Here is a 22429-nt window from a genome sequence, read left to right as displayed (position 1 = left end):
GAGCAAAGGTCAGAATACATTCTGTCATCACTTGCTTATCACTCAACCCTGACTTTTTCTTTGTGAAGGTCTCATCTATATATATAAAAGCCTAAGCAACTGTTATGACCGAATGACCAGAACAACCTGTCAACCAGTTACTATGACATGCACTGACCACCAGGGGGCAGATGCTCAATGCAGGAGCTGACCCTGGTGGTCAGTGCGATCCCACAGCCAACCTCCTCTGGTTCCTCCCCCCGGCCGGCCAGCCCCCCCGATAGGCCTTGATCACTGGCCAGGCCAAGGGACCCCATCCGTGCACGAATTTGTGCACCGGGCCTCTAGTTATAGTAATAATATCAACAGCAGTAACACTGCCACGACCACCACAGAACAAGTCCTAACATTGATACTATTGACAGAGGTACTGTTAACCACTATCTATTTGATCCTTTCAACAGTACCTGTGAGGTAGATGCTATTATTATGCCCATTTTATAGATGAGGAAAGTGATGGTTAGAGGTCAGTTATATTTTCCCAAAGTCATATAGCTAGCAAGTAAGTGGCAGAGTTGGGGCCTTGGCCCAGATTCTCTGACTGGGGACCCACGGCATCCCCTAATGTGCTCTACAGCTTCTTAACGAAGAAGCACAGATTATACGCAAGTTCAGAGAAGGAGCACAGGGTATTTCTTCCCATCAAGGTCACCATGCATCTACAGTTACACCATGAATAACTCCTCTTTGCTTCCTGAATTTATGCATTCCTATTTTTGTAATGCTTTATATATTTTTTTTTATGGAAATGCTTTAATGGCACAGAAAAGTATAAAATATAAAGAATAGTATGGCCTTCACCAATGTATCCACTTTCCATCTTTGTCAGGACTTATTTTGCCATATTTGCTTCTGATCTTTTTTTTTTAAAGCAAATATTTTCATTTAGCATAATTTAAAGAAAAAGCTTTCTGCTTATGAAATGAAAATTCTAAACTTTGACTTTGCCATATGGATATAATTTAAAATGCATTTTAAAAGCTTCCTGAACAAAGTCCTGTGAACTCCAAGTACTTTATTTACAACGAAGACCTTTGGAATCAATAGAGTTCAGGGCCATAATTAAAGAATATTCTGTTTACAGCTATTTACTTTCAAGGTTCATCAGAGAATAATAAATTCCTACTTTAATTTTGTGAAGAGATGGCATTACTGATTTTTTAGTAACCTTGATTTCCTATTTATGTTTTCCCCTCTTCTAGCACAAAAGCTGTGAGCCGCTTCCACTCTCCTTTTATTGTAGAAAATTACAGACATCTGAATCAGCTCCGGGAGCAGCTAGTCCTTGACTGCAATGCTGAATGGCTTGATTTTCTAGAGTGAGTTTACAATGAAAAACATAATCTGACTTTTTGCTATGAGAAATAGACCGGAAAATCTTTCCATCAAAAGAAAAGTAGGGATTACTGCTTGTGACCTGCCATAAATTAGTTGAGTACATGTGTCCTCTGATTTTATTTTTAATCCATTGAAATGTAAGCTCATTTTAGTCTTTGGTGAGAGACCAAATATACTTTATTGTTACTGTGCTAACATTTTGTTGCTAAGGATGTTTAGTAGAGTCATCTTTTTGAAATTCTACCTTGGACTTTGTTTACTTTTCTTATATAAAGGCTTAACATTTTCAGAGTTGGACAAGTGTGGGTTAATTGTTTTGTTTCTCCCCTAACTTTTTATTTTGAAAATATTTAAATCTGTGGGATAGTTGAAATGAATACCTATGTACCCTGAAGTTTAACCTAAAAGTGTTAACATTTTGCCATATTTGTCTTATATCTCTCATACACTTTTCCTCCCTGAAATGTTTGAAAGAAAGTTTTAGATATCATAACACTTCACCCCTAAATATTTAAGCACACATTTCTAAAAATAAGGATATGCTGCTATATAATCTTAATACCATTACCACACCTAAGAAAAATTAATATATATATTTTAAATTAATTAAAATATGTTTTTATTGACTTTTTAGAGCAGGGGGAAGGGTGAGGAAGAGAGAGAGAGAAACATCGATGAGAAAGGAATATCATTGATCAGCTGCTTCCTGCACGCCTTCCACCGGGGATCAAGCCTGCAACCTGGCCTTGTGCCCTGACTGGGAATTGAAGTGGTGACCTCTTGGTTCCTGGGTCAGTGCTCAACTGCTGAGCCACACTAACTGGGCAGGAAATTAATATTAATTTAAGAATATATTTAATTACCTCCCTCAAATTTTTAAATGAAAGATCTAATCAACTTTTATACATTGCATTTGGTTATGTTGTTTCTTTAATGTATTTGAATCTAGAATTGTGAAAAACAGAAAGGTTCCTTACCTTTTTGTTTTTTATAATATGAAATTTCTTTTGAAGAGTATTTGCCCTTGTCTTAAAGAATCCTATATAATAAGAGAGGAATATGCTAATTATTCATTGCTGAGGCCTAAAAACTGCTGCTAATGGCTGGATCGCCAGATCACTGATCAGCAGGAGGGTGGGGCAATGAGCTCCAAGCAGAGGGTGGAGAGCTACAGGAGGGGGTAGGGCAGCAAGCAAGAAGAAGGTGGAGAGCTCCAGGAGGGCGGGCCAGTGGGTGGAGAGTTTCAGGAGGGCAGGCCAGTGGGCGGAGACCTCCAGGAGGCGGGGCAGCGAGCTATGAGCAGCGGAGAGCTACCAGTGATGGTGGGCGGGTGGCCAGCTGAGGCAAGCAGCAGCAAGCTACTCGCGCATGGATTGTGCACAGGGCTACTAGGCCTATCTAATAAAAGAGTAATATTCAAATTAACAATCACTCCGCTACACCCGCAGGCCACGCCCACCAGCCAATCAGGAGTGAGTATGCAAATTAACCCAACCAAGATGGCTGCGGCTATGAGTGAGCAGGAGGCTTGGATTTCCCCAGCAATGGAGGAAGCCAAGCTTTCCACACACCCTGGCCAGCCCAGGCCTCCATTCAAGGCTACAAAGTTTCAGTTATAGAAGATAAATAAATCCCAACAAAAATGGCTGTGGCCATGGCCACAGAGCGAGCAGGAGGCTTGGATTTCCCTGGCAATTGAGGAAGCCAAGCTTCCCCCCCCACCCTGGCCTGCCTTGGCCTCTGCTCGAGGCTACAAAGTTTCAATTATAGAAGACAAATAAATCCCAACAAAAATGGCTGCGGCCATGAAGCAAGCAGGAGGCTTGGCTCCGCTCAAGGCTACAAAGTTTCAATTATAGAAGATAAATCCCAGACACCAGGGCCTCTGCTTGGGTCGCTGGGGGGCATGGCCAGCTGGCAAACTACCACAGGCCCCTCGCCCAGGCCGCCCCATGCCCCAAGGGAACCCCACCCTGATCCGGGACACCCTTCAGGACAAACCATCCGGCCCCCACATGTGCACCAGGCCTCTATCCTATCTAATAAAAGAGTAATATGCAAATCGACCATCACTCCAACATACAAGATGGCTACCCCCATGTGGTCAAAGATGGCTGCCCCCATGAGGACACAAGATGGTTGCCACAAGATGGCCAGCAGGGGAGGGCAGTTGGGAGGGACAAGGTCTGCAAGGGAGAGCAGTTGGGAGGGACCAGGCCTGCAAGGGAGGGCAGTTGGGGGGGATCCAGGCATGCAGGGGAGAGCAGTTGGGGGGGACCAGGCCTGCAGGGGAGGGCAATTAGGGGTGACCAGGCCAACAAGGGAAGGCAGTTAGGGGTGACCAGGCCTTCAGGAGAGGGCAGTTAGGGGCAAACAGGTTGGCAGGGGAGCAGTTAAGCATAAATCAGGCTGGCAGGGGAGTTATTAGGGGGTGATCAGGCTGGAAGGCAGAAGCAGTTAGGTGCAATCAGGCAGGCAGGCAGGCAGGCAGGCAGGCGAGCATTTGGGAGCCAGCAGTCCTGGATTGTGAGAGGGATGTCTGACTGCCCTCGAGGGGTCCTAGATTAGAGAGGGGCAGGCTGGGCTGAGGGACACCGGGCCCAGTGCACCGGGCCCAGTGCACCGGAATTTTGTGCACCGGGCCTCTAGTATGTTATAATAGTCATTGTTCATGCTGACACATTGAAGTCAGTAGTGTGTTGGTAAATGGTTAACAGCTGCTCTCTGGGAGAGTAGTAGTGCTTGTGGGGTTTGCTGATTTCTGCAGTGTGAATATTTTCACCATGACTGATTTTAAGCTACCGTGGACAGGAGCTGGGAAGAGATGTGCACAAATGACTTTCATGAGTCCATAGGTGCTGGCTCTAAACCACCACTCGTCTAAGCACTTTAATACATACTAGCTCATTCTTCCTCACAAGAGCCCTGTGAATTAAGATTTATCACCCCAGTTTATAAACAAATAAAATGAGATGCAGAAATAAGAAGTAGCTTATAGGTTAAGGTTAAGGATTGGAGTACAGATTCAAGCCAGTGTGTCTGATAGCATCTGTACCCTTTGCCCTCAGACTGTCAAGCCTGCCCAAGGTCAATCCATAGGCACCTCTCTAAACAAAAATCTCTTAGTCCTTCTCTTTAAAAACTTCAACAGCAAATATTCAGTAAGTTCCTCCAGGGACTTTATATATTTAAAGTAACCAATCTGACAAGTAGGGGGAAAAAAGAACCAAAGAGATATTATGTGACCATTTTTAAAAGGTTTGTATCTCTTTTTGCCCAGGGGAGTCTTCAATTATAGGTTCAGAAAGAGATTTTAATTTACTTATCCTGAGTCTTTTGAGGTTATCTTGACTCGGAGTCTTGCATCCAGGAACAGAAATTTGGTTTATTCAGTTCCTTTCTCTATTTACTTGCAATTTCCCATTTTAAGGGTTTTCAGGGCCCTTGAGTCTCAGTTCTCTTGGCTTTTCCCTTAGTAGTATCACTGAGAACATGAAAATTGGACTAAAATTACTTCCTTCAAGCTTCTAGGGCCACATCCTAGGGTTCTGGGATTTGGCGATGTAAGTCATATTCATTCTACTCATAGTATACATGACTTGATAAATCGGGATATGTTCTCCCTGTCATTATTCTAGATTAGAGAAGACTCAGTCTCCCGGTTAAAAACATGGGCCTTCTCCTTGATTGCTTCTCTTCCTTCTCCTTTTATTTCTTATCAAATTCCTGTTTGTCTCTTTTCCTTTTGAAATACCTTTGATTTGCCCCTGCTTCTCCTGTTCCCTTCTATTAATACCTCAAACCATGACCCCAAACCTTTCTTACTCTGTCAGCGTTCTTCCTGGGCTCTTCTGTCAACGTAACCCAGGAGAATCTGCTTGCATTACACCATCTGATGCAAGTGAGAAACTGCCAAGAGTAAGCCAACATTGAATATGACATAACAGGAGATTATGATACTCATGACATATTAAGTGAAGAGAAGGATGCAAAACAGTATTAAAGTGTGATACAATTCTGTATGTGAAAATTCACATACATGCACAGCATCTAAATCTTTATACTTTAAAAAAATCAAATATATATGCTTATGTTAATATGATTATTGTCCAGTTGTTTTTATTCTTTGGAGAAATGTGTATTCTCTCTCTCTCTCTCTCACACACACACACACACACACACACACACACACACACACACACAGAGTCTCAAATATCAACTGATTATTTCTGAATGGAAAGGTTTCTGGGTATTTTCATTTACTTTGTAAATAATGATTTCAGAAGTTTATGTAATACTAGAGGCCCAGTGCACGAAATTTGTGCATGGAAGTGGGGGGCGGGTTCCCCTCAGCCCAGCCTGCACCCTCTCCAATCCGGGACTCCTCGGGGGATATCTGACTGCCAGCAGTCGGACATCCCTCTCACAATCCTGGACTGCTGGCTCCTAATTGCTCACCTGCCTGCCTGCCTGGTCGCCCCTAACTGCCCCCCCCCACCCTGCCAGCCTAGTCTCCCCCAACTGCTCCCCCTGCTGGCCTGGTTGCCCCCAACTGCCCCCCTGTCGGCCTGGTCACCCCTCACAGCCCCTCCGCTGGCCTGGTCGCCCCATGCAGCCTGCTGTTCAGTCGTTTAGTCGTCCCTCACTAACCCCCCGGTGGGCCTGGTCGCCCCACACAGCCTGCTTGTTCAGTCGTTTCGTCGTCCCTCACTAACCCCTCTGCCATCCTGGTCGTAGGCAGCCATCTTGTGAGGGCATGAGGGTCAATTTGCATATCACCTCTTTATTATATAGGATATATATATTACTTTCAAAATGAGAAAAATACATTAAAGTTTTTATCTAAAAAAAAAAAATACTGGCTGAAATGTAGTTAAGAGCATTTGCAGCTAGAGCTCCCACTTGAGAACAGCGTTGATTGTTATGTGCACTGTTAATTGAGGTGCCAGATGGTGTGAATATGATGTCATTTAGAACATTTACGAACCTGACATCAGAGAATTGAATACCAGCTATTACAAGTGTGTTTGTCTCTTACCGAGATAGTAACTGTTGTGCGTTAGTCATATTACTTTTGATCAAAATATTGTAAGAAATCAAGACTGGAAGCAATTCTATGATTGGGACCCTCTCTCAAAAAGTCTCTTCTTCTAGAAAACAGGCTGTGGATATTGAGTAATCTTCTCAATTGCATCATCTTTAAAAATTGAATTATATCTTTCATACAGTAGCTCAAATAAAAAAATAAAGTATTTTCCATTTTTACTAACTTCAGGGATCATTGAGCAACATCTGATGGTAAACTGCCACAACAGCTTTAGCACCCGAGTGTTTTAATCTGCCCTCTGTGGACCAGCAGTCTCTTCTGGCCAGAGATTAAATTGCAGTGCTTGGGCTTCCTGCTTCAGTTGGCTGGTGGCTTAATTGTAGAGCTGCATGTTGTTGTGACATAAACCCAGTCTATCAGATTGTTATCCGAATTGCCCAATTTTCAGCTTGTCGTTTTCGAAGTATGACTAATGTCTTTGAAATTTGGCAAAGTATAGGAAATGCACAAAGACCAAGAAGTCAAACAACGCTTTATAAGAGTTATGATGATGATGATGTTTGAGGTTTATGATCATTTTTTACTTTATTCACATCTTAATATAATTGATGTGAGAAAGAACATTGTTGTCCATATCAAAATAATCACCTTATGCCTCCCTGCCTTTTTATTATTATTTTTTAACTGAAATGGTCTCCACCGATAATTGTGTCACTCATTTCATTATCTAGAAAGTTAGAATATCATCAGTTACCCTCACCCTAGGGCTGCTGCATAGTAGCAAGTTAGAGTTGTGGTGACAAGACCTGAGAAGGATGGAGTGAGAGGAAGAGAAAATGGACTGGTTTTTTTTTTTAATGTCTAAGGTCTTTTGATACTCATGTCCAGAGAGGCAAGAGCAGAAACATCATGTGGGGCTGCTCTCTGGCAAAAGAGAGAGTGCCAGAATAGGAAGACCAGACGGGTCAGTAATTAAACAGGGACAGAATGGGCACGGTCCAAGGGGTAAAGGAGTGGTCTGATCAAAAACTGACGCCCAACTAGGAAGGATGAGGCATAACCCCTGGGCCACTGCTCCAGGGGTGTTAGGTTCATGCAGCATGTGACATCTTCAAAACTAAGAGGCATTTTAAGGTGGCAGCTGAGTACTGCCTGTCTGCTCCCAGGCGCCAGTCTCCTTTGTGTTTGGGCTTTAGCACAGAGTCTCAACACTGTTAGTGGGATTCATGTTGTTTGTTTTGATGCACTTTGATTCAGTGAGAAATAGGTAAATTGTGTTCATTATGTTCTGTGTACTCAGAGAAGTATAAAATATGCTTCACATATAGTTTTCAGTTCACAAATAGTTAACACAAGAGTAAAGCTGGATACTTAAAATGTTTTTAGTATCTGAAAAAAGTCGTTTACATAGAATACTTTAGTCTAATGCTACAAGAAAAATCAGAAATTACAGATTCTAAAAAATCAATATAGTGATAATATAAGAATAACTGGTCATGTAGCAGCTTAATCTGGTGGCCTTTTCAAGCTAGCAGGCACTCTAACATCCTTTGTTTTTAAGAAGCAAGCAGACTACATCTCAAAGTTCCTATAACCCACCATACAATAGAGCAATCTATTTTAAGAGAAGTATTTACTGAATGCTTATGTCTTTTGGGGAGCTCTTCTTTAAAAGGATGTAAGGGATACCTGTGTTTTGAGATAACAGGACAAATTAAGAGAGAGAGAGAGAGAGAGAGAGAGAGAGAGAGGAACCTGTGTACATTCCCATATTTTTTTCTGAATAAGTCTTTTAATAAAGAGTCCTTTAAGCTTCTAGACCACCAGCTATTTAATTAGCCAAAGATTTGAGGCAATGACTTATTTTTTAAAAACACATCTGAAAGTAAATTTCTCTATGCACTATTAATAAGATAATAGCAGATCACTGAGAAAAGTCCTTTTCTTCTTGTCTTCAAGATTATGACAAGGTTATGGGCTGGATGTTAAGATTATAATGATAGTTAAGTAAGATAGACATGAACTCCAGCATGGAGAAGCTTCCAATTCAGTGTGCAAGACATTGAAACTGTTATTTCTAGTTTGGATGATGCTATGAAGAGAAGCACAAAAGGAAGCTGACCCATCTGGGTAGTTCATGATGATATTAAAAAACTAAATGAAAATGATTGCTGCATCTCTGTTAATTATTTCTGAGCTACAATGTCATGGTGAGATGAAATGTGCAATATGGTGTTCATAGTAGACATTTTTGTATGGAAGCTGTTTTAAAAATATACAATTCTATCCAAATGAAACAAAAAGAAGCCTCAATAATGAAATTATTATATTAAATAGAAAAAGTAGTTCCATGTAATTTTCATCTCTCTTTAACTGCTAGTTATGACTGTTTATTTTGTTTTAGCTTATCTTAGGTATGAGGTGCTAAGAAGTCCTTTTTGCTCACTTTCTTGTTGTTGTTTCTGTAGGAATTTCAGTGAGCATTATCAATCCCTGTGTACAGCAGTACATCACCTAGCAGCAATTGACTGCATTTTCTCCCTGGCCAAGGTCGCTAAGCAAGGAGACTACTGCAGGTAATATACTCCCTGCCCTCTCACCCCCCCAATTTCAGTGCTTTAGATCAGAAGGCATTATTCAATCAATTTTAGTGTTTTTTTATACTAAAATTACTCAAATGTGTTGGACTCTTGGTAAAGCTGGAAATTATACACATAGAACTTGATTTAAAATTAAATTCCTCTCTTGCTCACTCTATCACTGAACACAATGAAAGCAGATGCTCTGCATACGAGCCTAACCAATGGTTAAGGACAACAGGGGGGTGGGGGCATCCGTGGGGAGGGGTGGGGGATGGGAATGGGGGGATGAGGACAAATATGTGACACCTTAATCAATAAAGAAATTAAAAAAAAAAAAGAAAGCAGATGCTCACGGTAACTCTAGAGGTGAGTATTATATATTTCAATTTTTAAGTTTATGTGGGTGACATTTTTACAAAGGTGCAATCCTTTCATTTGTTAGCTTTGACTCGGACACTTGGTATAGTACTAGCATGTTTAACCTTATCATTATAAAAGCCTCACTTCAATATCTAAATCAGACACGCATGACACTCAAGGTATGAGTCATTCTGAGGTCAGTTGCTCCCTACTGCTCTCGTATTACTCTTCCTTAAGTCCCAAACCGTAAGCTTGAGCCAATCTTTTCCCTCAATTCTCAGTCCTCCGGGCCCACTGGGATTGGGGAGGGGGGGTTGGTAGGAGGTGGGTCCTGCCTTTCCGACCCTGTTCCCATGGGCAGTCCTGTTCCCATGGGCAGTGATTTAGGTTTCCAGGAGTCCCAGTGGCCCTGTCTCCATGGCGGCGCTGTGTCTGGGCCCACCCCTGCGGGGGTTCTCTGTGGGGGCCCCATTTCCGCTGGCGCTCTGTGCTTAGGCCTACTCCTGTGGGACCCTGGGCTGGAATTTCCTGCTGGTGGCTCTCTGGGTCTCTGATGGGCTGTTCCCTACATGGGCTCTCTGGGTCTCTTATGAGAGCACTAGCCCATTCATGAGGGCTCTGCCCTTAGGACCTAATCACCTCCTAATACCATCACATTAGACATTAGGTTTCAATATGTGGATATGGGAGGGGGGCACAAATACTCAGTTTGTGGCTCAAAGCCTCAGTTTTTTGTTTTTTTTTCATCTAAGAAACCGCAACTGTTTAACTTGCTGGCTATTGTGAGGAGTAAGAAGAAAACAGAGGAAATACTGTCTATCAGTACTTGTGGCACACTGAGCATTAGTAGATATGTTTTGCTGTTCATACTTCCTTCATATCTTGGTTTCCTCTCTAGTTTGTATCAAATATATTTTTTTAACATTTAAATGTCCTCTATATCTAGTATAGTATCCATAGTGGATGTCAAAAAATATTTTTTTAAAATGTAAAGAAAGCATTTATGTATTTTTGGGAGGGAAGTTGAAGGAGTTGCCTATGCCATGTATAGACTCAGAATGTACTCAGTTTGCTGTTTTGTTTCATTTTGTTTTGCTGTCTGTTTATATGTGGAGTGTACCTATAGTGTCAGGCACACTCGTTTTGTTTAAAATAGGATCTTTGCATTTGCTTTTTTGCCCAATTTCTTGTCACACCAGAGGAGCCAAACAAAAAAGATTTGCATAATCAGTTAACTATAGGCATTGTAGAACTGCAACTTTACAGTGCAGTACATGGGGAAACTTTATAGTCTGTTAATCATCTATAAGAACGAGATACATAAATTTACTCTAGCTGAATCTAGTTCTGAAAGAGTAAGAGTCTGCCTTCATTGGCTTGCTTTCTTATGTATTGCAATGTTAGTAGAAGTCCTTTCTTGTTGCAAAGGTTTGTGAAGCAGATTTTTCCTAGTGGACTCTGTTTCTGAATTAAGCAGAGGACTGGCTACAGCCTATACACTTACTGTGTGTTCAGATAAAGCTCTTCCCATGGAAGAATACTTGTGCCTGATCTGTGCCTTCTTATGCTTCTTCAAGTGGCTTTTTGCTATTTGCTGCTGCTGCTGCTGATGCTATAAGTAGAGGAGAAAGAAGGACATGAATGTGGTTTGCTACAGGACACCAAATTGAAAATTTTATATCTATATGTGTGTGTGTGTGTATTTATATGTACACCTAAACATACATATTATTTATTACACATAAATGTAATTTTCAGTGTGATATAATAATCAGAATCTAGCTTTGTTGTCAGTAGGCCTGGTTCTAGTCCACCCTCTGTCACTAATTAGGTGTGTACTCTTATTTAAGTCTTATATATCCATATAAAGGCGTGAGAAGTAAAGTTATGAATTGGTAAATGGGATAAATCTTAAAGTTATAGAAATTCTTTATAAAGATGTAGTTTTAGCAAAAAATCTAACTGAGGAGTAAAAATAGATGTTATTACATCACTGTACAACTATATGATTAATTCCTAGACTCATCAGAAAATTAACTGGCATTTTTAGAGTATCTACTATTTGCAAGTTTGGTCCTGGATTTTTTTCAGTTTGATGCTTCCCCTTCTTCTTTTGACATCTTCCAGTATATATATCAAGAGACCCCTTGATTAGCTAAGGGAAACTGGAATCTCTATTTGAGGCAAGTCCTTCAGAGTGTAGGTTTTGGATCAGACAGGCTTGGGGTTTTGAATACTAGCTTGGTTATTTAACACCTGACCTTAAGCAAGTTACTTAACCTCTCTGATGTTATACAGATTAAATGAGATAAAGATGTATGAAACTTCTAAGCAGGACCAGGCAAATGATAAGCACTTAGTAAATAATAACTGTTATTATCAAAAGATGTTTACTCAAAAATTAAAAAGAATTAAGTATAGTCAATTTTTTTTTATTTTTAATAAAAATACCTGAACTTAAGGGTTGTATTTTTCATTCCCATAATAATTTATTATTTTTAAAAAATTAATTTTAGTTCTCTGTCAGTTCTCAATCTTTTATCTTTTAGACACAATATGCATAGTTATCTCAAAGTCTGTGTCTGATAATTGAAATATCTGGAATCCTTTTGAGTCTGTTTCTATTGTCTTTTGCTTCTGCTCATTTTTTATCTCCTTGAATGCCTGATTGTTTTGATTATCCTTGGGTATTACATTTGCAAAATCACTTATAGAAATAAGTTGATGATGTATTTCTTCGGAAAGAGTCACATTTCCTTTTATTAGGCAGCTCAAGACACTTAAAACTATCTGGCATCACCTAAGCCACATCTGAGTTTGAGACGATTCAAACATTTCATAGACTGCACCTCCTACTTCAGATGTACCCCTATGCCTGCTGTGTAGCCCTGGGTGTCCCAGTCCAGAGCAAAGATGTCCACAGTGCTCAGCCTCAGCTTTTCCCTCAGAAGTCAGCAGGTACCCTCCCTGGGCCTCTATTCTGCCCCAGATCCGGGCCTGGTCATTCCTTGCTGTCTTGTTAGTTACCAGGTGCCTTCAAAAGTAACTGTTTTCTATACTTTACCCAACTTTTTATTCCTCAATAGGATTGTTCCACAGCACCTATCAATAAGGCAATTTCAGGAAACATTTCACATGCTAAAAAGTACTTTCGAAGTTGTATATCATATATTTAGAAAAATCCACCTGAAAATTTTTAAATGAAAAATCATGCCATAGCCTTTAAGTAGTGCAATCAGTTTTTTTCTTTTAGCAGCCATATAATTGAGTGTAAATAGGCCTGGAATAGGAAACTCTTATCTAAAATGTATTTTCAGCTAGTACTTAAGTATTTGAAGTTTATACTTTGTAGATTTCCAATTTTTAAAAATATGTTAGTGCATTTGAGCTATTGCAGTTAGTTCAAATGGATTATTTGGTTTCATTAATTGCAATCTTTTTATTGTCAGTTTATCTACTTCAGGCACAAGTTGTCATTCTATGTCTTTCTATTCAGTTTGTATTCTGAATATTGTACTCTTTTACTAATGTAGATCATGTTCTGTTTCCCTAGGGTGTTTAAAAGAGAAAGATGCAATTTTAAAAATATAAAATAAAATAAAAATAATTTTATTTAAGTTTAATATTTAATTCTTTCCAGATTTCCTCAGTTCTTCCTCAATGCCATAGATTTCATTAGTATAATTTTCATATCTTTTTTGCTGTAACTGTGCTTTCCTAGTGTATCCTCTCAGCTCTGTGAATTATATGCTTCTTACTCTTATCAGGAAGTGTTTTATCATTATATAATTTTGATAGCAACAATAAGTCAGTGTAGATTTAGAGCAGAGCAAATCACTCAAAATTTTATTCTAAGTGAAAACCTTCCAGGGAAATCATGTCAATGTCATGAATATGACATATTGATTTCACTTGGCAGAGCACCTAAGATTTTATTTTAAAACTGATATCATCTACAGATGGTTTCATTTTTTTTTACAGTAAATTCACAACCCATCTAGATAAAAGTTCTATTTTTAGACTTCACTCTAAAATTCAAAAACTGTCCTTTTCCTGTAATTACAAATGTCTCTTCCCAAAGGATGGTTTCAAATTGTTTACTCAGAAGATGCTTTAGTTACTTTCTGTTATGGAATGTGAGTGTACATTCTTAGTGTTTTGTTAGCCAGATATATATTCCTATATTTAGGAAGAATTTAAGTATTTAAGAAAGTAGTATTTCTTGTTGTTATGAGTAAGTTCAGAAATGTACTTATATGTGAAGGTTCTGTGTCAAAGAACGTAAGGAGATCATTGATAGGGTATTTTGATGAAAATGACCAACAAGTGGCTAAGAAATTGATGAAAAGATGTTCAGCCTTAGTAGTCAATGAGGGCAAATGAAAACAATGAGATAGCACAGTTCACTACCACATTATTACAAATTAGAAATTGATAACACCAACTTCAGGTGAAGATATAGACAAGTCAACTTTCATATCCTGCTAGTGGGAAGGAAATTGATATAGCTACTCTTATCTACAAAAAAATAAATAAATAAATCATACCCTCTGACTTAGAAATTCTCCTTCAGGAATTTCCTTTAGCTTAGAGGAACATGTGGACATAGGCACATGGACACATGTTCGGGTGTTCATTGCAGTGTTGCTTAAAACAGTGAAAAATCTGAATAGTCTAAATATTCAGCAACAGAGAACAGCTCACTCATCTATGCAGCGGCTTCCAAAGAATGCTGAGACCTGATAAATAGATAAAGCTGTAGATTAAAAAACAATTTAAAGCTTACTAAATAAGACCAGCAAAACAGAAAGTGTTTTTGTATCAAAAAATGAACCAAAGGACACCAAAGACCATAGAAAGATATTTTAATTAAATAGAATATGAAAAATTTAAGGCATTCTGTCCCCAAGTCCCAACATTAATGTAATAACTAAATCTAGAAACTATTTTATATGAATTTATTTATTATGCTTATTATTGAAAATGATTTAAGTAGCAGTAATCTGAAATTTAATTTTTAATTAATGAAAATATCTAAGAGGATAATAGAAATATAAAACATAAAAGAATCTTGTAAAGGTAGTTTAGTGGAGCCATTGCAAGACTGCTAAAGTTTGTACTTAAGGGAACTGTTATTATAACAGTTGTCTTCCCAATTCGTATGTGATAGTTAAAAATTTAACTTTTATACTCAAAGACTTATTCTGGACGTATGTTCCTAACGTCCTTGTTTAAGGTTTTGTTGTCTGAATGACCACAGAAAATTTCCACGTTATCTTACAGAGAATTTTTTAAAGCTATTTCTAATGCCTAGTAAATTAAAACAGGCTTCTTTTTACAGACCAACTCTGCTAGAAGAAAGGAAAATCATCATAAAAAATGGCCGGCACCCTGTGATTGATGTTTTGCTGGGAGAACAGGATCAGTATGTTCCCAACAGTACAAATTTGTCAGTAAGTTCTACATTATGCCCCCAAATAAGTAAAAGGTGATAACATGGAACTCTAAATACCAAATGAAATTTTAAAAATTTACCCAAGTTTTAATTTTGGCTTTAAATGGACTAATTTTTGGCGATAGCTAAAATATGAAATTGGTGCTCTTTCCAGTGAAAGATGTTCTGTAGAGGGAAAGATTTAGCAACTAAAGGATTAGTCTTAATTAGTTATACCAGGTAACCCAGTAAAAATATTTTATATTTATAAATGCTCACAAGTGCTGATGGAGTGGAATCATACCATGGTTTTGCAAATTCTGTTAGTGTGTTGTGTTATATGCCTTATCTGGGATTCCACTGTATTCACATATTCTGTGAGAAAATCACAGATGCTTTGGCTGATTTCAGTGATGAGAATTTTTTGGTCTAGAGTTGTCTTACAGAACATTAATGATCCTAAATATCTATTCCTTTAACATGTACTTACTGAGTGCCTTTTTAGCCCTGGTAGTGAAGCAAGTTAGTAAACCCAGACAGGTTAGTGAAGCAAGTTAGTAAACCCAGACAGGTTTCATATTATCAGAGTGGTAAGCAAGGCAGAAATACTAGTATTCCTGTCCTCAGAGAGCTTGTGTTCTAGTAGAGAAGACAGGCCATTACCGTATAGTTTGGGATGATTCACATCCAGGACAGGATGGAACAGGATGGTAAGAGATTCACCGTATTCAGAATGGCACACAATTTAAAACTTACAAATTGTTTATTTTTGGAATTTTCCATTTAATATTTTTGGACCTTGGTTGATCTGGAGTAATTGAAACCATGGAAAGTGAAACCACAGATCAGGGGGGACTACGGTACTAGGCAGAGAATGATTGAAGCTGGGGGGAAAAGTGAACTAGTCAGGGAAAGAGAGAGAGAGAGAGGGAAAAGGAGAGGAAGAGGGAGAGGGAGAGGGAGAGGGAGAGATATTGTGAAAGATAAAGCCATATGCTAATTAAAGTCGTAAGGGCAGTTTTGTTCAGTAATATTGCAATAGAGTAAAGAGTCCAACAGGAACTGAACTCATCTTCTGTATTTGCAGAGTGACTGGGCATTTTAAAGGTACAATGAGAGAACAAGGAGGGGGGATGGTGTGAGGGTGGGAGGGTGATGAGCAGATTCAGGGAAGTGGAAAAGCAGGAAAGGAGGTTGGTTAATGTGAAACCTGTCTGGGTTTACTAACTGGCAACTGGTACTTACACCCTTCTACAGGGCCTGGGAAGGAAATGTTTATATTTCAAAGAGATGGTTCTCAAGTCCTTGAGAACTCAGTTCTTGGTGGAAGATTTACATCTCAAAGGGGCAGAGAAAGGATTTATAATTGCAAGCTTTCTGAAGTAAGAGAGGACTCTGGGCGCTTCTGCCTATCACCAGGTTTTGGCTGGAACAAACAGTAAATTCTTCTGACTGAGCTGTTTTCTCAAGCAGGCACTTTAAGGGGAGATGGAGTCATCCTAAGGATGTGACCTTGAGCTGTTCGCTCTGGTCTCTTGGTGAGGAGGGTAATGGAAATGATTTTTACAGAGCTGGTGCCGTGTTTATAAGACAGATCTGAGGCCTGACTAGAGTTTGGTCAAGGAGAGAGTCTTTGTCAACATAGAGTAAAAGTAATCTGGCGATGAGATCAAAGACTTAATATGTAGACTTAGTTAGGTGAGAGAGGTCTTATCAGAGAATGAGATGGGAGGCTTTCAGATTGCAGAGGTCATGTTCTTCTGGGTGATGGCAAGATGCTAGGTATGGCCAGGAGGTGGGGTCAGGGGAAGAGTTTGGGAAAGGTCATCCATGTGAATGTTGACATCATCCAAGATAACCACAGAGCAAGGGATTGAGACTGGTGACCTGGTGGTTTGTAGATGTCTGCACTAAGGACAAGTAGAGATGGCAAAGCTCTAAAGAAGCAGATGTGGGAGAACCTCTGAACCCTGAGATACTTGGGGTAGGATGTGGCAAACAACTCAGCCTCCACATGAGAGAACTGCAGGGGAGTAACAGCCAGGTTTCAGTTTAAGCTAGTGTTAGGAAGGAAATGTTGACATGAGGTTAGAAAGGTAGAAGTATTTGGGAATTTTTCAGAGGACAGTGGCGGAATTTAAATGTAGAGGAGCAGCTGGAAATTAGGTCAGAGGGAGAAAGCTGAGAACATGGGAGGGTGGGGAGGGGGCGTTGGGAATATAACAGCCATCTTGGGCTGTGAGCAAGGATGACAAAGATGTGCACATGGTGGATTTGGCTAGCCACAGGGTGGTAAGTGGAAGGAAATGCTTTGAATTACTTCTAATTTAATGTTTCATTTTTATATCATATAAAGACTTTTGGGAGTATATTACCCAATCCCCAATGTCTATAAACTTGTTCATTCTCATTAGGGAATTTGTAAATTACTTAATTTATCAAACCAAGTTAATAAGTACTAATGCTTTTATTATCTTTTAAAGGAAGTTTATGTGCACATAAGAATTTTCAGTTCCCATAATACCAGTAGGGTATAGCTTTTCTTGAGAAAATATATGGTTATAACATTTAGTACCTTAGTTTATATTTTACTTATAAATCACTTAAACATCATTTCCTATCTCTGTTCCCATCCCCTAGCACACCAGCCAGTGTGATCCCAAACTTTTATCTTTGACATTGATTTTCTTTTTTTACCTTTTTCATTTTTTCCTTTTTCCTCTTTCTTTTAAATAATGTATTTATACTATTTAATAAAGCCAGATTTGAGAAACTAAAATAGCTTTGTGCCTAATTACAAGAATGTTTTAAAGAAACATTGAACCCTTATATTTAAATTTTTACAAAATAAGCAAGAATCTCGGAATATTCCAGAATATTCGATTCTTTTACATATGCTTTTTCTAACTTGAGTAGGAGTTGATATAGAACTGTTGCTATGGTGAAGTGCATTCTATTTTGCAGGGTATAAAGGGATAGTGTTAAAAAGAACTTACTATGTTGAGTTAAAACTCAATTTAAAATATATTTTAGGTGTTTATTATAAGTTATACCCTGAAAATAATTTTCTGAAAGTCAAATGACATTGTTGCTTTTGATAATTGTGTAATTTTAAGTATGGTCTCTTTTCCATGAAATTATAAGTATACTTTTCTGGATTTTGTATTACATTAACCTGTTATAGTGCTTCTAAACAAGCCAACTTTCTGCCCTCTTTTCCTCTCCCACATTTCACAATCTTGCATTTTTTATGATTTTTTTGTTAGCATTATTTTATGAATATTTTGTTCTTATGGATTTTGACATTTTATTTTGTGTCATTATTGTTCTTGATGTCAGGCTTACAAAGAAGAAAGAGATATACATCCCTAATCTAGTAGGAGATATACCCAATTAAATTAGCACTAATAGAATACTTTAAAAGACTGTGAGGGAACTAAAAGATCGCCCAGTAGAAAAATTGGCAACAGATTCCAGTAGAGGATATCTAATGGGCAATAAACAAATTAACATTATTTTTTACCGGCTATATTAGGTTTCCTGGCTAGGAATATAGCAAAGAACCAAATAGAAAGGAACTGTGACTTTGAGGGCTTGTGGGACATTAGGTGGACATCCTAAGGTAGAGGTGGGTATAATAACCAGGAGAGGGATCTGAGCTAGAGTTACGGGGCTCAGAGTGATCCTAGTGTATGCACAGGGAGTTTCCATTCTAGATCTGTCGCTGAGGCAGATTGTACAGAAGGTAAAGAGGCTGTTGAAAAGCTCTCTCAGTCATAACACTGAAGGAATAGTTTCACTGAAAGTAGGTTTAAGATTGTATAACAGGTCTTGAGAGCAACCAGTCCAAAATGAAATGGGAAGATAGAGGGCTCCTGGAAGAATGTCTCCGAGAAAAGAAAAGAAAAAAAGGAACCTGCTAGATCATCTTCAGTTTTAAGGCATTTGAAGTAGATTTAAATTTTACACAGTAAATTGGCCTAGCTGGTTTGGCTCAGTGGAGAGCCTGGTTTGGCCTGCGGACTGAAAGGTCCCGGGTTCAATTTTGGTCAAGGGCACATGCCTGGGTTGCGGGCTCAATCCCCAGTAGAGGGTGGGCAGGAGGAACCCAAACAATGATTCTCTGTCATCATTGATGTTTCTATCTCTCCCTCTCCCTTCCTCTATCTCTAAAAATCAATAAAAATATTAAAAAAAAGAAAGTAGGTTTAAATGTATAATACATATATCTTCTGACATGCATCTTTTCATTCTCTTAAAGGGATCATTTGATGAATAATAGTTCTTAATTTTAATGCACTCTAATTTTTCAATCTTTTCCTTTATAATTAACTAATGGCCCAATGCACGAAAATCTTGCACAGGGCAGGGAGTGTCCCTCAGCCCGGCCTCCACCCTCTCCAATCTGGGACCTCTTGGGGGATGTCCGACTCACGGTTTAGGCTCCATCCCGTATGGGGCCTAAACTGGCAGTCGGACATCCCTCTTGCAATCTGGGACCGCTGGCTCCAAACCGCTCACCTGCCTGCCTGCCTGATCGCCCCTAACCACTTTGCCTGCTGGCCTGCTCGCTCCCAACTGCCCTCCCTGCCGGCCTTCTCACCCTCAATGGCCCCCCCCCCCCGCTGGCCTGATCCCCCCCAACTGCCCCCCATTGCTGGCCTGATCGCCCCCAGCTGCCCTTTCCTGCTGGCCTCATGGCCCCCAACTGCCCTCCCCGGCCAGCCTCATGGCCCCCAACTGCCCTCCCCTGCCGGCCTCATGGCCCCCAACTGCCCTCCCCGGCCAGCCTCATGGCCCCCAACTGCCCTCCCCTGCCGGCCTCATGACCCCCAACTGCCCTCCCTGGCCAGCCTCATGGCCCCCAACTGCCCTCCCCGGCCGGCCTCATGGCCCCCAACTGCCCTCCCCGGCCAGCCTCATGGCCCCCAACTGCCCTCCCCTGCCGGCCTCATGGCCCCCAACTGCCCTCCCCGGCCAGCCTCATGGCCCCCAACTGCCCTCCCCTGCCGGCCTCATGGCCCCCAACTGCCCTCCCCTGCCGGCCTCATGGCCCCAAACTACCTTCCCCGGCCGGCCTCATGGCCCCCAACTGCCCTCCCTGGCCAGCCTCATGGCCCCCAACTGCCCTCCCCTGCTGGCCTCATGGCCCCAAACTACCTTCCCCGGCCGGCCTCATGGCCCCCAACTGCCCTCCCTGGCCAGCCTCATGGCCCCCAACCGCCCTCCCCTGCCGGCCTCATGGCCCCCAACTGCCCTCCCCGGCCAGCCTCATGGCCCCCAACTGCCCTCCCCTGCCGGCCTCATGGCCCCCAACTGCCCTCCCCTGCCGGCCTCATGGCCCCAAACTACCTTCCCCGGCCGGCCTCATGGCCCCCAACTGCCCTCCCTGGCCAGCCTCATGGCCCCCAACTGCCCTCCCCTGCCGGCCTCATGGCCCCAAACTACCTTCCCCGGCCGGCCTCATGGCCCCCAACTGCCCTCCCCGGCCAGCCTCATGGCCCCCAACTGCCCTCCCCTGCCGGCCTCATGACCCCCAACTGCCCTCCCCGGCCAGCCTCATGGCCCCCAACTGCCCTCCCCGGCCGGCCTCATGGCCCCCAACTGCCCTCCCCGGCCAGCCTCATGGCCCCCAACTGCCCTCCCCTGCCGGCCTCATGGCCCCCAACTGCCCTCCCCTGCCGGCCTCATGGCCCCAAACTACCTTCCCCGGCCGGCCTCATGGCCCCCAACTGCCCTCCCTGGCCAGCCTCATGGCCCCCAACTGCCCTCCCCGGCCAGCCTCATGGCTCCCAACTGCTCTCCCCGGCCGGCCTCATGGCCCCCAACTGCCCTCCCTGGCCAGCCTCATGGCCCCCAACCGCCCTCCCTGGCCAGTCTCCTGGTCTAATTAGCATATTACCCTTTTATTAGTAAAGATTGTCATTTAGATCTGTTTAAGAAATCTGTGTCTACCCCAAGGTCATATGTTATTGTCTGGTTACCTCATTTTTTCCACTTATCTTTTAAACTATAATCCTCCTGGAATTGACTTTTGTTTAGGATGTAAATTATGAAATCAAGATTCTTTATTTTTCTATATGGATATCCTTTTGACCTAGCACCAATTATTGGAAATACCATCCTTTCTCTACTGTGCTGCAGGGTCACCTTTGTCATAAATTTACAAACTGGATACACGTCTATCTGTTTCTGGACTCTGTTCTATTCCTCTGGTCTATTTGTATGTCCATATGCCAGAATTACACAAAATTATTGTAACAATGCTATACTGAGCTGTCTAGTCTATGAACATGGTATATTCCTTCATTTGATTAGGTCTTCTTTAATTTCTTTCAATGATCATGTTTTGTAGTTTTCTGTATAGAGGTCTTGTTCATTTTGTTAGACTTATTTCTAGGTAGTTGATTTCTTTCGATATTGTGGTAAGTTATATATTTAACATTTAAAATTTTTCACTTGTAGCTAAAATGTAGAAATAAAGTTGACTTGAATACTGAATTTTTATACCAAAGGATCTTATTAAATTCATTTATTGATTCTAATAATTTTTATAGATTTCTTTAGATGTTCTGGGAACACATCATAACATGTAGGAATAATGGCAGTTTGATTATTTTCTTTTCGGTCCTTATACATTTTATTTCCTTTTCCTGCATTTTTTTAATGAATGGATATGAAATTTTATCAAAAGCTTTCATTGTATCATTGGAGATTGTCATATAATTTCTCTTCTTTATTAATATAGTAAATTATTGATTGGCTACTGAATATTAAACCAACCTTGTATTATTAAAAAACTCTAAATGATTGATATCCTTGAATTGGCTTACTGATATTTTTTAAAAAATATATTTTATTAATTTTTTACAGAGAGGAAGGGAGAGGAATAGAGAGTTAGAAACATCGATGAGAGAGAAACATCCATCAGCTGCCTCCTGCACACTCCCTACTGGGTATGTGCCCGCAACCAAGGTACATGCCCTTGACCGGAATTGAACCTGGGACCCTTGAGTCCGCAGGCCGATGCTCTATCCACTGAGCCAAACTGGTTAGGGCTTCTGATATTTTATTAAGATGTTTTACATATATATGGAAAAAATTGGCCTGTAATTTTTCTTTCTTGTAATGTACTTGTCAGGTTTTGGTATCAAGATATATTGGTCTTTTGAAATGATTTGGGAAGAGTTCCTTCTTGTTCTATTCTCTATAAGAGTTTTCGTAAGATTAGTGCTATTTCTTTTATGTTTGCAAGAATTCAGTGGGGGAGTTATCTAGGTTTAGAGTTTTTCTTGTGGTGTGTGGAAAGGCTTTTAATTACAGATTTACTTTCTTTAATAGATACAGGATTATTCATATTTTTTATTTCTTTTTTAAAAATATTTTTTATTTATTTCAGAGAGGAAGGGGGAGAGAGGGCAACATCAATGAAGAGAAAGAATCATTGATTGGCTGCTTCCAGCACACCCCCTACTGGGGATCAAGCCCACAACCAGGCACGTGCCCTTGACCGCAATCGAACCTGGAACCCTTCAGTCCACAGGCTAGGGTCATATTTTTTATTTATTGTATCATTTTTGCCAATTAAAAAATCAATTCATTGTATTTAAAATTACAAAATATTTAGTT

General features: G+C 40.6%; 1 protein-coding gene across 1 annotated transcript in view; it reads left to right on the top strand.

Annotated features, from left to right (window-relative positions):
- MSH3 (mutS homolog 3) overlaps positions 1-22429 on the top strand; it is a 138617-nt gene that overhangs the window by 81516 nt on the left and 34672 nt on the right. The window contains exons 17-19 of the mRNA XM_079793623.1: positions 1242-1358; positions 8893-9000; positions 14708-14819. Coding sequence (XP_079649749.1) covers positions 1242-1358; positions 8893-9000; positions 14708-14819 — 337 coding nt within the window. The remainder of the gene's footprint in view (positions 1-1241; positions 1359-8892; positions 9001-14707; positions 14820-22429) is intronic.

This window comes from Cnephaeus nilssonii (assembly GCF_951640355.1).
Source record: "Cnephaeus nilssonii genome assembly, chromosome: 2".
Classification (NCBI taxonomy): Eukaryota; Metazoa; Chordata; class Mammalia; order Chiroptera; family Vespertilionidae; genus Cnephaeus; species Cnephaeus nilssonii.
Note: the sequence above shows the minus strand (reverse complement) of the source record. Positions and strands in the feature narration are given on the sequence as shown.